The following is a 14,938-nucleotide window of genomic DNA, read 5'->3' as shown; positions in this document are numbered from 1 at the left end:
GGTGTTCAGGTGTAGGTGGTTTGAGTCGCACCATTTAACAAAGTCCTTGATTAGTTTCCTGTACTCCTCCTCCTGCCCACTCCTGATGCAGCCCACCATAGCAGTGTCATCAGTGAACGTTTGCACGTGGCAGGACTCCGAGTTGTATTGTTAGTCTGATGTATGTTGGCTGAACTGGATCAGAGAAAGTCCAGTCCTCTGCGGCGCTCCTGTGCTGCTGACCTGCATTTCCCGAGACGCACATACTGAGGTCCGTCTGTAAGATAGTCCACGATCCATGGCACCAGGTGTGAGTCTACTGCCATCTCTGTCAGCTTGCGTGCCCTAAGGAGCAGAGGTTGGATGGTGTTGAAGGCGCTAGAGAAGTCCAGGAACATAATTCTTACAGCACCACTGCCTCTGTCCAAGTGGGACATTATTTTATTATTTATTATCGGGGCACCCCTCAAGACCCTGGTTTTGAAAGCACAATTTGATGTACTTGTTTATTGAATGTCTGACCGGCGCAGTCTTGAACACTTTAGTTCTCGGTGTCCGCTTTACTGTTGAACAAAATTTCTTGCCCGTCAAATCGCTCGCTCAGGTCCATCTCGGTGGTGACTACAGATGTCCCGCGGCGTCACAAGCACACACATTGCCATCTGTATTTGGGAAGGGTACTAACGGGCCTGTCTCCTTTCTTTCTTTTTTTTTTTTTTGTTGTTCAGGTGTAAGGACTGCAAGGCCGTTTTCCACTCCACTTGCAAAACGCCATCCACTCCGTGTCCCCGCTGCCTGCGCCGGCTGAGGTACCTGGAGCGGGAGCTACAAGACTAGAGGGCAGGGGGAGGGGGACCGGACCACCTTTTTATAAAAGATGAGGACAGCGTCAAGCCTTGTGTCACAGCAGACGGGACTGTCACGGATGTCACACGTGGGGTTGGCACTGAGAGGCCCAGCTGTGCTGTGCGGTTCATCTGGGCTCTGGACTGGAGAGCTGACGTGACTGCGTTGGATTTCTGAGTAGCACTTTGAGTTGACACTGACTGACTGACTGAGTGATGTTGGGGCGGAGGACGGACTGAGACGCCATCTCTGCTCCTCTTAGCCTTTTGTTTTTTACTGTTTGATCATCGTTACGCACCACAGCTCCGCAAATTCTGTCGTCATCCCCCCCACAACCTGTTCCACCACCCCACCGTCAAGTCACATTTGAATCGTCATTCAAGCAGGAAATCCAAAATGCAGGACTTTCATGCAGAATTACAATATCCGGATTTCGTTTCTGTTTTGTTTCTTCCCACATTTCTATTTATTTTTTTCCAGTCGTAGACCATCGGGAGTAAACTGTGGCTGCAGGATCCTGATGAGCGGCTTGTTCTGCACATTTTGGTCTTGCGCGCCTATTCTGCTCCGGGGTCCGCCACCATTTCACTTTGCTGTGTTTGTGTAGCAGTCGCGTGTTTTTTTTTTTGTTTTTTTTTTAATTTTCCTCTTCACCTCACGCATTAAGAACCTTCTTGAAATTTCCTCACACAGTGAAGTTTCTCCATAAGGTGCCAAACACAAACTTGGGAAACCTTTCTTTGCTTCCCGAGCAGAGACTGTTGGACGACTTTTTATTTAATTTTTTTTGTCACACGATTCATTAAATCATTTGGCCGACCTCTCATGCCAAGATCACGTTTGGTGCTAAATGAAGAGAAAACTTTTGCCTTTCGCCACCTTGGTAGGGATGAAGTCTTCCATTCCGGCGTGCGGCTCTTCGTCAGTCCACCTTCTGCATTCCTAGCCGGAAACGGCAAAGTGAAGACGTTTACTCGGACTGATTTTAACGTTCGTTTTTGTTTTTTTTAATTATCTTTATGTACATGAAGATCACAACATGTGGCCTCGCTGTACCATACAAATAGTTTCTCTCGCACACTCAGGAGCACTCGGGCGTGAAGACGTCAGAAGAATATTTATTTAGACTTTTGTGGGAGCCTTTTACGGTGCCTTGACTTGTTTATATGGACATATATTTTTTTTTATTATTATTATTATTAGTGAAATGCATTTCTTGATAATATAAATGGTTAGCATGTAAATCTCTTATCTGATGTGCCAAAAAGAGAACCGGAGTTGTACGTGCGCAGATTTACCTTTAACGATGAAAACATCAAAAGGCTGCTGGCCTACGGGACTTGAAATTCTCCTCTGTGTGTGCGTGTGTGCGCGTGTGTGTGTGTCAGGATCCAGGTGGGCCACCCCAGGCCCTTCGGTGGTCACTGAGCCAAATTTGTAGTCGTCGTCTCGTCGTTTGTAATTGTCCACTTCATTTCCAGCGGGGTCTCGACTCGCTTGTGGAGGGGTCGGCAGGTGGGCTGCACTGTCCCGTTGGATTTCTTTTCTGCTGCACTTGTTTGTCTCCGGCCGTTCAGTACGCATGTTGTGAGAAGATCGGTGTGACGTCTAATCGGTGCACGGCTGTCCTTGTGTCTGTTGTGTTCGAGTGTGTGTGTGTGTGTGTGTGTGTGTGTGTGTGGGGCTTTCATTTTTTTTAAAGAGTTTTACATTTATGGTCTATACAAATAAACTTTCTATTGTCTTCTACAGCCGGGTGTCGAGTCATGTGTCCTTCTCCTTTTTCGCGTCTCGTAGGCCGGCAGTGCGGTCTGATGAACGTCACACGGAGGATCGGAATAGCAAGTGGAGCCTGCGTGGGCCGGAAAACAAACACGTCAGTGCAAAGGGCAAACTGAAAATGACCGCCGCATGCCTGCCATCATCCCGTGTATTGCTTTATGTACGGTGGTCGGTCGTGAAGCTGCACCGTCCGGCTCGGAGGAGGAGGTCTTCTCAAGACGTCGGCTCACTGGAGAAACTCCATTAGTCAGGTCATGCAGTTTCACTGCAGCGCAAATCTTCAGACTGAGATGCTTTGTGGTGGCAATCCAACGGCAGAGTGGGCCCTGGACTCGTTAAATTGAAATGAGGTGCGGTGGAAAAATAATGGGAGGGACATGGAGAGGATCAAAGCGAGGAAAGTGTTGGTGATTGGACGGGTCTGTAGGGTGACATATTCAGTGCGTTTACATCCGCTACACACAAGGCGAGTAATTCCGGTTTCTTAAAAATCTGCAAATGAATCTGGCAGGAGTCATCATCGGCCACCGAGACTCCGAACACAAGCATATGAAGCCTGTCATTGACTTCTTTTATGAATCCTTTTAGCCAAACTGACGCTTTATGAATAAGTTTCTGTCGCCGGATTGAATGCAGCGCACTCTTTTCTGCTTTGCTGTGCTTCTTGCCTTACGCCCAGGGACGCTCGGATTATAACAACGCAGCCAGTGTTACTGTGATAAAATGAGAATTGCTTTTGGGTATTCATTACTTTAAAATGGAATCGGACCACGTGACGCACGTTAACTTTTAACATGTTACCCCAACACTTCTCCCGACATTTGCTATACTGTTTTTAGGTCTGTATGTTCAGCTCGTCAACATAAATTTAACAATTTCTGAAATATTGAGCCGGATTACAACCAGGGGAAGGTGTAACGCAATCTCCCGAACGTTTGTCTTCTACCTCAGCTACCTGTGGCTGCTGAAAAAGTTTGCAAAAAAGAAACACGAATTTCCGAACTGTAACCCGGTTAAGGGTTTACATGGCCAAGAAACCGCGTTACTCGCGGAGGAATCTGCAGTACGTCTTAATAATGGTGTGAACAACCGGGTAGTTGAAGTGCAAGTGAACGTACCGACTGATAAAAATGAGACAGTAAGGCTTGGAAGAGCTGAAGAAACGAGGAAAAGACCAAAAAGGAGATGCTCGGATGATGGGCATTGGAGTCCATTCCTGGATTTCTAAAGTGGTTTGCTTGGCTCGAGAGGAAAACACCCCGGGCAAGATGGAAGGCTCCCACCATTAACCCCAAAGAAGTAGTGTGGTCTGCCCGCCCTAGTCACATGACCAATAGTTGGGTTGGGCCTACCTGTTACGTTCATTGTAGCACCTCTAGTTGTGGTAGGTAAAGTAGGCATCACATTCCATGATTTCTTGGCACAAGGGGAAGTGTAACTTGTTGACTGCTGGTGCTGATCCCGTTACCTGAGGATGGCAGGGGATGGCAAACCAGAGAGCTTTATGATGACTTTTCAGCACAGATTCACATTTCCCCCCATTTTTGTGGCAGGTTTTTCAGGTATTGTGAGTTCAGCTGCCATCTTGGCTCTTTTTCTTTTCTTATTCTGTTGTGGTACAACTTCTGACATACCAAACCAATTTGAGTTTGTTGAGCCAAGTTGCTGACTGGTCAAACTGGGGACTTATACAACCATCGATCACGGGAAGTGCTGTGATGATATAAATGAAGTGTTCGACTGAAAATCACTGTAAATATCGTGTAGGGTGGCAGGGTCCTTTAGGACGACAGAAGTTTCAAGGTAAGTCCATTCTACTTGTTAATCGGGGGTTTAGGGGCAGTGAGTGGTGGGCTGATTAGCACATGTAAGGAAGAAATTCTTTGTACACATAGAATGCTGCTGTCCCATGTCCAGAGAACACTGAAGTTCTGACTTGTCCAACCAACATACACCAACGTGCCACTTTCTGCTACCATGAAAAAGGTCAGGTGAGATTGGGAGTCAGGCACTGGTACAGCGCGTTACCCCACCCACCACACGACGAAACAGCTCGGGATCCCAGTTAGCAGACATGCGCTCCAGGACCACCCTCTATCTGCTACAGCCAGGTGTTAGTTGGGCATCCCCTTGGCCTGGTCCAGCCACTCGTGTCCTTAACAATGAGACGGATCACCCTCGGGTAATCGCACCACATGGCCGTGGTGCCGTAACTGATGCTCCCTCACAATGCAGGTCGTGCACCTCATTCGGGACCCCGTGAACAACACAAAGTCAAACCAGCGGTACCCATGGATTCTCTGAACAGACACAGGAGTCCAGTCTTCATCTCACGTAACTGGATAGTGTCCATGACTCGGGCGAAAAGCACCAGGACTCTAAAGATTTGGACCTTGGTCCTTTTACAGAGATACCAGGAGTCCTGTGTGAAGTGTCTTGTAATCTGGACGTCCTAATTGCAGGTTAAGACTAACATTTAAACATAATTGGGACGGCACATCCATTATTTTAACATTACCTGAGTGACTACCACACGGCTCACACGTTGACGTACCTCTCAGCCTGTCTCTATTCTCGCGCTCTGATTGGTGAGTGAACATTTTTGAAGGTTCACACCTGGATAAGGAGTGAGAGCTGAGCTCGGGTTCGGATGACTGGAGTGCAGCGTTTTGACTGCCGGGGTCTGCTGCCTGAGCTCGGGGTGATGAACGCCTCATCAGCACCTCGAGGACCATTCATTAAACAAACTTGGGATGAATATGTGCCACAACATGGCAAAAGTGAATTGTGTTTCTGTTACTGGGGAAAGTGTTGAGGTACTGAGAGCTGAGGGGATTCTGTCAATCGGACCCCCTTCTAGTGAACAAATTGAAGCTTACTAGAAAATCCCATATTTGAGACTTCAGGGCCTGAGCTGAATCTGTGGTGCCGTATAGTGGCGACCCCCAATGTTTGAGACAGAGACCCCTTTCTCCTTGATCCCCCCCCTTCTGCCCCACAGTTTAAAATGACAAGCCATTTGGACGTTTCAAGTGCACATTGCAGACTTTCATTTTAAGAAGATTTGCGGACATTTTGGTCACGCAGCACTTTTTTTTTTTTTTTTCCTTCCACATTCTCCCCCCACCCCTCCCCCATTTCATGGCACCATCATGTTGCCACATAACAATGGCAGGTGCCAGGACCTGTGCCAGCCATACACGCCCAAGCCATCAGTCCCCAGCACCGCCATGTTTAACAGATGATGTGGACTTCTTTAGATCCTTATGGTCTCCACACGTTGTTCTCACCATCACTCTGATGAGGTTCATCTTTTTCTTTTCCCAGAATTCTGCAGGCTCTTTGAGGTCCTTTTTTCCCCAAACTGTACTCTGGCCCTCGTGTTTTGGTGGTCTGCATCTTGCAGTGCGACCTCTGTGTTTCTGTTCATGACATCTTGTGTTAGTGGTCTCTGACATGTCCACATCGGCCCCCTGAAGACCGTTTCAGATTTGTTGGGGGCTTTTTCTGTCGTCTGCAGTGGGGGTCTTCCTTGCCCTAACAGTCCCTTTGTGATTTCTGAGCTCACCAGTGTGTTCTTTCTTCTCCATGATATTCCAGACGGTTGATTTAGGCCATCCTGAGATTTTTCCGATGTCTCTGATGGTTTTATTCTCGTTTTTGAGCCTCATGATGTCGTCTTTGACTTTCATTGGCACATGTCTTGTCTTCACGTTGAACACTGGTTGCTAAAGACCCCAAAAGGGTAGAAGCAGGCTGAGGTGTCTCATGAAGTCATGAAACCCACCAGACACCTGTGACCCCAGTTGTCCCAGACATTCTGGTGCCCTGAAATGGAGGGGGAGCCATGTAGAAGTGTCATGTGACTGAAATGTCTGCAATGTGCACTTGAATCTCGATGTCTGAATTGTTGGATTTGTCATTTTAATCTGTGGAGCAGTGGGAGAAAACAAGGAAAAGTGGGGTCTCAATCCCAGCAATTATGGAGGGCGGCGTACGGCACCACAGACTCACTTCTGCACGAGACCTCCCAGAATCTCAAGTGCTGGTTTTGTTTTCTGGTGACGCCACTGTCCCCGTCCTCTCGTTGTCGGCTCAAGTCGCGCCCAGCCAGGCGGTTTACTTCTCTCTGTTTTGGGCCGACGGTGACCTCTGTGGCCTGCGTGGCGACTTCCTGCTTGTTGTTATCTCGAGTGCTCCTGCAAAAGAGGAAACCAGCGCGCTTTTTTATTTTTTTGGCCTTTTCTTTTCTTTTGCCCTCCATTGATTTCTGCTGCATGGCAGGCAAGACGAGCTGCGCTCTGTTCAAATCCACCCACAGTCCAGCCAGGCAGCACTCGCTGCTCACGTTACGGGATGTGGAGGTGGGACAAAAAGGCAGACGCTGGTTTGGTTTTGGAGTCGGGCCGTGAATTGCGTGTCGAAGGCTTCACTTCCTGCTTCGCCAGCTTTACCCTGCGTGGCCCACTAAATCTGAGAGCTGCAGTATAAGATGTTAAGGGCGTGCTGAGCGGGCAATATATGTGCTGGTGGCCCTGGGGGAACACATGTTAAGGGTGTGCTGAGTGGCTGATATATGTGTGCGTCGGGGTGGGGGGGTCACATTAAGGGTGTGCTGAGTGGCCGAGGAAAAGGGGGGGGGCACATGTTAAGGGTGTGCTGAGTGGCCAAGGAGGGTGTGGGGGACAAAGTTAAGGGCGTGGTGAGCGTGCGATATATGTGAGGGGGGCACATTAAGGGTGTGCTGAGTGGCCAAGGAGGGGGGCACATTAAGGGTGTGCTGAGTGGCCAAGGAGAGTGGGGGGCACATGTTAAGGGTGTGCTGAGTGGCGATATATATATGTGGGGGCACATTAAGGGTGTGCTGAGTGGCCAAGGAGAGTGGGGGGGGGCACATTAAGGGTGAGCTGAGTGGCCAAGGAGGGTGGGAGGAGGACATATGTTAAGGGTGTGCTGAGCGGCTGATGTGGGGGGTTGGACGTGGCCCCCACATTTTTTTTTATTCCCCCCCATTTATGTGATGTAACATGACGACTTGTCTTCCTGTCTAAGTGATGGGTGGCACGGTGCCCGTCTTGGGCTACACAGCAGGCCTAAACCCTCTGATTGGCTTCACTTGATTTGTGCATGAAGCTCCTTGGCAGACATTTTGCTTTGCACGCCCGTTTTTTTCTGCCTGATTGAGGGCTCAGCTCTTCAAAATAAAAAAAGGAAATCCATCTGCTGACGGGCTGAACGCGGCGTGCTGTGCTTGGTGCAGGCTTCCTGCAGCTGGGCGAGTAGAGGTGTGTGTGTGTGTGTGTGTGTCTCCTTCCTGCTAGAGAGCTACCGACTGACAAGGCACATGTGGTTTATATAAAAAATAAAAAGAGAGTTAGCTATGTACCAGGCTTCCTTCCCTCCGCAACGGCGGGCACCACTCACTCATGTACACCCAAACAGTTTAAAACCAGGATGATGTCTCTAAGCCAACCTCTTACCCGGCCATCAGGATGCCCACCTTGGCTCTAAAGCTTTTATTTCGCACTCGTACGTCGATCTTCAAAAGACAACCTCTGATATGACGCTGAGCACGGGCACCATGGCGAGGCCTGTTCTGAGTGGAGCCTGTCCTGTTAAATCTGTCGCTGTGTGGTCTCGGCCACCGTGCTGCAGCTCAGTTTCAGGGTGTTGGCCATCTTCTTATAGCCTCAGCCATCTTTAGGTGGAGTAACAATTCTTTTTCTCAGATCCTCAGAGAGTTCTTTGCCATGTTGAACTTCCAGTGGCCAGTATGAGAGAGAGAGAGAGAGTGTGAGAGCAAAGACACCAAATTTAACACACCTGAGACCTTGTAACACTAACGAGTCACATGACACCGGGGAGAGAAAATGGCTAATTGGGGACAATTTGGACATTTGTCACTTAGGGGTGGACTCACTTTTCTGGAAGGGACACTGGCACACGCATGTTGCTGCTGCTCATCCCTGTTATCAACACTTTTCGTTGAGCACATCACAACCATCCTGCTTCCCCTTCACTGGCTCCCTGTGTCTTACAGGATTGAATATCAGATTCTCTTAATAAACTACAAAGCTTTAAATGGCCTCGCACCGCACTACATCAGCGACCTTCTCCATCACTCGGCTCCTGTTCACCCACTAAGGTCCTCTGATTCCGGCCATCTTGTTGTGCCTCACACTAACCTGCACTCTATGGGTGACAGTAGGGCCTTCAGCTCCATAGCACCAAGACTTTGGAATGTATTATTATTATCATTACATGTCTGAATGGCAGCATTGATGCCACTATTAACTTTGAGAGCCCGAACCATATAGGGATCCCATGCTGAGGTTGAGAGGTCACAGTCAACTACCAGACAGAAGCCATTAAGAAGACTAACAGAATGTCAGGTTATATAGCGCCTTGACGTGTGGAGTACAAGACACAGGAGGTTCTGCTCAACCTTTATAATGCACTGGTGAGGCCTGCGATTTTTAATAAATATATATATATATATATATATATATATAAATAAATGATTTAGATAGAAGTAGAATGAACAAGCTGGTGAAGTTTGCAGATGATACCAAGATAGGTGGATTGGAAGATAATTTGAAATCCGCTATATCATCACAGAAGGACTCAGACAGCAGACAGACTTGGGCAGATTTGAAATTTAATGTCAGTAAATGTAAAGAATTACAGATAGGAAGTAAAAATGTGAGGTTTGAATACACAGTGGGGGTCTGAAAATCGAGAGTCCACCTTATGAGAAGAATTTAGGAGTCGTAGTGGACTCTAAGCTATCGACTTCCAGACAGTGTTCAGAAGACATTAAGAAGGCTCACAGAATGTCAGGTTATATAGCGCCTTGACGTGTGGAGTACAAGTCACAGGAGGTTCTGCTCAGGCTTTATAACGCACTGGTGAGGCTTCATCTGGAGTACGGTGGGCAGTTTTGGGCCCACCTGACATAGCAGCACTAAAGAAGGTCCAGAGAAGAGTAACCACACTGAATCCAAGACTGAGAAACTGACGGAGATGAACGCTCTCAGTTCAGGCAAATGGAGATTCAGAGGTGACATGACTGAAGTGGGTGCAGTTTTTGGTCTCCATAAAGACACAACAGCACAAGAGATGGTCCAGAGAAGAGCGACTGGGCTGATTCTGGACTACAGGGGATGAGTTAAGAGAAATTAAAAGAGCTGACTACAGATACTTGGAATAAGCGACCAAGTAGCACGGTGGACAGTAAAACTTCAGGGGCCTTCAAAACTCCACTTGATGTGACGAGTGAATCCAGAAGTAAAGGCGATTGGAAGCAATATGTGCAACGGATGGACGCTGACACCTTTGCAGTGGCTTATCGGTAGTCGAGACTTGCACAGCGCAGCGCTCTGCTGGTGGTCAAGTTGAAGCCGAAGTCAGATGAAGATGGATGCCGCACTGCGGTACTGCACTGCCGTTGAACGATGTGCTGTAGTGAGGGGTCTTTTAATGCAGAGGGAGTGAAATCCGCTGAAATGCACCAAAGGCTGTCGTGCCGATCAGTCAGCGCTTTACTTTGGGTACCCCCATGCTGCGCAAACTTTAGGGTACCCCAAGTCATCCTGCACTAAAAAAAACACCAACGAGCCTCGACATTCGGTGACAATTCAAGGAGTGGCTACTGAGGTGGGCCACCTCTACAAGTACTGGGGGGTCCAATTTAATGACAGGTTGGCCTGGTCTCGTAACCCAGAGGGACTTGAGGTGAAAGGGCAGAGCAGACTCTTCTGTGAGTAGTGACATCCTGCACATCATCTACAACTCGGCGACGGCCACTGTGGTATGCTGGGCTGGTGAAGAGAGGACCACCCAATCAACAAGCTGATTCGAAGGGCAGACTCGGTTATGGGACACACCCTAGACCCCCAAAGGAGAGAATGAAAACAAAACTGAGTGCCATTATGAACGACGCCAACACCGAGGACTTGCAGACAACGCGTCATTCTGCTCAAGTGTGCCAAGAAACACGACGGGGGTCCTTCATGCCAAGAGCAATATGTCTGCATGATGGCTCACTGGGACTCTGACGGCCAAGTCAGGACTTTTCTTTCATTTGAATTTTCTTGCTTTATAGACATTCCAGTGTGTGTATTTATTTAGCTATCTGTTAGAAGCCACCTTTCCCACTGGTGTCTACCAGTACGTCGGTCTTCTCCGATGAAGGCCTTCGCCGTGTCGACATGTGCGCCACATTGTTGGAATTTTGTCGGTGGCTTTAACCCTTTCTGACTCTTTCCTAAACGTTTCGTCGAGTTGCTGTTTTCACGTCGGTGCCGAGCCGTTTGGTGAATCTCAGCAGGTTTCCTGTCCCTCCGTCCAAACAAATCTCCGTGGGGCGCGTCGTGGAGCAGATCGTAGCGGACCACCCGTGTTCATTTGTCCTGGGGGGTCTTCAGAGACTGCTGCAGTGCTGTGCGTCTCCATTGTGGGTCCCGCTTTTGCGCTTACTTTTTGTTTTGTCCCCCATTTTTTATTGGACTTTGTTGTTGGACTGAATGGCCTGAAGTCGTTGAGGTCTTTCTTGACTATGCAGTGATTTCTTTTACATTTGCCGCCACTGATTTATTTCATTTTAATTTTTTTTTTTTTGTAATCCTAATCCCACCCCTCCCCTCCCCTCAAAAATAATTTTTCAAATGGAGCAGCGACCCTTCATCCACCATTCACGTTCTTAGCAGACTTTGTGTCTTTTGTGTTTCTTCCTATCCAAGTGAATGGACGGAGTGAGTGAGTGAAGGGGCCTGATGGGGTCATCGCTGAGCCCCGTTAGCGGGTGGGCTTCCATTTCAGGATTCGCCCTAATACTCTTGTTGCTCTTCCACTTTCTGGCCTTCTGTATTTTTCTTGCAAGATGGGACTCCTTGGAAAAGAATTCACCTCCGTGATGCTGTGAGACCCCCACAAACCACACTGCGGTGATGGCGGGAAGAAGGACGTTGAGACGAGGGGGCAATTTAGGATTTTTTACAGGAAGACAAAGGCAGCTGGCCGTATGGGGGGTACTTCCTGTCAAAGGCGCCACTTCCACCTTCCGCATGCTAAGGAGGCCCAGAAGGGTCGTGCGCAGGGTCTGAGGTGCCCCCCCCAACCCGCAGCATGTCGAATATTCACACTGAAGAACAAATGAATGGGCGGGGGGGCCTGCGACTGACAACCAGCTGATCGTCCCCTGCCTGCTTCTTCGGTGACGAGGGGGACGTTCTCAGCTTGTGCTCCTCAGGGCCCCCTGAAGCTGTGGATTGCAAGTTGGGAGAAGGTATGCAGCTTGAAGGGGAGTTTGTGTGTTGTCTGAGGTCTGGGACAACAGCAACAACAAAGGAAAAGAAAAGAAAAGAAAAATAAAAAGGAAGAAGAAAAGAGAAGTGCTGTTGTGTGTGGTCAAGTCTGAGAGAGAACGGCGCCATGTGCCTCTCTAGCCAACGTTTTACTTTCTGCACCCTGCATATGTGGCATCAGCACCCAAACACCCACCCAAACCCACGTGCCCCTGGTGGGTGGCTGATTCTCCGCAGTAGTGACATGAAGTGTTTATTTGAAAACCTTCAGCGCAGTTTGAAGGAGCTCAGGTTTGGTGCGACACGATCGCAGTCGGCGCCGTTAGCTGCTCGTGGCGAAGGCAGCGGTCAGGGTTTGAACTAAATCTGCGTATTTGGGGTACCTCGAGGAATTAAAAGCACGCTACGGAACAATCGCCGGAATTAATCCTGGATTTGGGAAGCCTGAGGCTAATCGGGCAGCTTTGGGTTCAAAGCAGGAGAGACCCCCGCCTGGGACGTCCACTCACACATACGGAGGCAGATTGGCATCAGCAATTAATCAAACATCTTTACGTCGGGGAGCACCCATGGTGGGGATTGAACCCCCCCAAACTCCGGAGCAGCAGTGCTAACTACTACACTTGCTAGCAGTTGTGACCGTCTTAAGTATTAATGGGTTTGGGGTTTAGGGCTCATTGGTGCCCCCTACTTGTTACAATTGGCGCAGTTTGCAGGATTTCTGGCTGCTTTGCAGGGACCTGCTAATTATTTCTTTTAATTGTAACCAGTAGGGGGCACCACTGAGCCCCAAACTCAATAATACCCTACAAAGATTTTTTTAATGCACCAAATAACATAAAGTACGTAGAAATGCAAGCAACAGCCATACAGACAAGGACACTTCCAGCTGAGGGATGCCCGCTGCTTTACCTCGAGTCGTGTGGGGGGGCTCAGCAATGGGCAACACGCAACTGGGTCCGGAACGCCTTCTGGTGACCCAGCATGACTTCTGCATTGTCTGGGAACCAAGGTAGTCCTCCCCTGACAGCACCCCCTTGTGGCACCCCGGGACCCCGACAGGGCGACACTTCCAGACTCCAGTTCCCATGAACCTCTGCGGGGTGTCCGAGCTGGGATGCCTCCAGCAGACCACTTCTACCTAACGTATGGGGGCTGGATGTGCTCCTGGCCCCCAGCTGCTCTCTATTCATCCGCTGGCACCGTCCATTTTGTCCAGTTGGGATGCCCGTGTGTCCTCTGTGGCACTCACACACAGATAGTTCATGATACGCATACCCGGGTTTGATGGAAGAACATTGGCTGGAGTGCTGCTGCTTCCAGGGCACTCCATTCCATTCCAGAGCTCACCTACAACGTCAATATGGAGTCTTAAAGTCAACCAAACCGGTACATCTGCAAGAAAAGCCACAAGCATACATATGTGACAATTACTGGAAAAACCGTCTTTGACGATGGCTTAGTACATAAATACACACCTTCTCAACTGCACTTATTCTAAACGGGAGTGACAGGCAGGCAGACCCTAGACCAGCAGCGTGATAAAAGGTGTCTGTGTGTCTGGCTGGTTACTGTGTATTGCAACTTTCATTCCAACCGATGGCGCATCACACACATTTGTAGTAATAAAATACATTGCATTTGTCATTCCAGCAACACCTTTACAAACATCAACACTATTTTTACTCATCCCATATCATATGGCATGTAACAATGACATGACACACACATTGCATTCCAACAGATGGCATATCAGAAACAATTGTAGTAATAAAATTTATTGCAGCTTTCATTACAAGTCATGCGGGTCCAGCATAAAAGCTGCCTTACCTCAAGGAGTCAGAATCAGGTGGCAGCACTCAACTGGAAGCGGAAGGAGAGAGGGACCTGCCAACTTTTGTTAATTGTAAGCAGTAGGGGGCGCCACCGAGCCCCAAACTCAATAATACCCAACACAGAATTTTGAATCCACCGAGCACTAAACTCCACAAAGTACAATGAAGCACAGCCTATAACCGTACAAACAGTGGCTCTTTACCTCTCCTTCTGCCACCAGTGCAGTGTTGCCCACTGCCTTACCTCAAGGAGTCAGAGTCTTGGGCAGCGGGCAACACTCATCTGGGTCCGGAACGCCTTCTGGTGAGCTGGCGTGACTTCTGGGTTGTTTGGGAACCAAGGTAGTCCTCCCCTGACAGCACCCCCTTGTGGCACCCCGGGACCCCGACAGGGCTACACTTCCAGACTCCAGTTCCCATGAACCTCTGCGGGGTGTCCGAGCTGGGATGCCTCCAGCAGACCACTTCTACCTAACGTATGGGGGCTGGAAGTGCTCCTGGCCCTCAGCTGCTCTCTATTCATCCACTGGCACCGTCCATTTTGTCCAGTTGGGATGCCCGTGTGTCACACACAGATAGTTCCCGATGCACACACCCGGGTTTGATGGAAGAACGTTAGCTGGAGTGCTGCTGCTTCCTTTCTCATTATTAACTGACAGTTGGTTAGGAAAACAGGCGACAATTAAAACCCAAGTGCAGCCATTTAAACTGAAACAGTCGATGAAGGGTCTGGAATTGTAAATCTGGAAGTGAGTTAACTAAAACTAAGTACAAGAACCGCATTGCTTTAGTAGTAAATAAGCGGGTTCTAATGAGGAAGTTGGGTAAAGTGAAGATCTGCAGCCACTGTGGACCCCCAGGATGTAACAGGGCAGCCCCGCCTGGGCTGGGGGGATCCACTTGTGTGCTCGGATTGTGGAGCAGCGGGCTCGTTTTAACGGAGCGGTGACGTTACAGACGGATCGGAGTCTTCTTCATCGCGGCCACAGCAGAGCGACTTCCGAAAACGCGGTCTGTAAATGTGCAGTGACTGCAGAAATTCAAAATTGCTTCCTTCACTTTGAAATGGAAAGAAATGTCGTGCCTGCAGTCTTTAGACACCTCTGGAAAAGAAAAGCCTTTTCCCATTTGGTATCATCCTGTTTCTCCTGAACTTAAAATAACTTCCTCTGAGACAAAATGACTTCATAA

General features: G+C 48.9%; 1 protein-coding gene across 4 annotated transcripts in view; it reads left to right on the top strand.

Annotated features, from left to right (window-relative positions):
* The window catches only part of plekhm1 (pleckstrin homology domain containing, family M (with RUN domain) member 1), a 90,167-nt gene extending 88,090 nt beyond the window's left edge, over positions 1 to 2,077 (top strand). For all 4 annotated transcript variants that reach the window (XM_039739232.1, XM_039739235.1, XM_039739233.1 and 1 more), the window contains one exon: positions 708 to 2,077. In XM_039739232.1, coding sequence (XP_039595166.1) covers positions 708 to 816 — 109 coding nt within the window. In that variant the 3' untranslated portion in view covers positions 817 to 2,077. The remainder of the gene's footprint in view (positions 1 to 707) is intronic.
* Positions 2,078 to 14,938: the final 12,861 nt, after the last annotated feature.

Source organism: Polypterus senegalus, chromosome 17, assembly GCF_016835505.1.
Source record: "Polypterus senegalus isolate Bchr_013 chromosome 17, ASM1683550v1, whole genome shotgun sequence".
NCBI classification, from domain to species: Eukaryota; Metazoa; Chordata; class Cladistia; order Polypteriformes; family Polypteridae; genus Polypterus; species Polypterus senegalus.
This window is presented reverse-complemented; position numbering and strand designations above follow the sequence as displayed.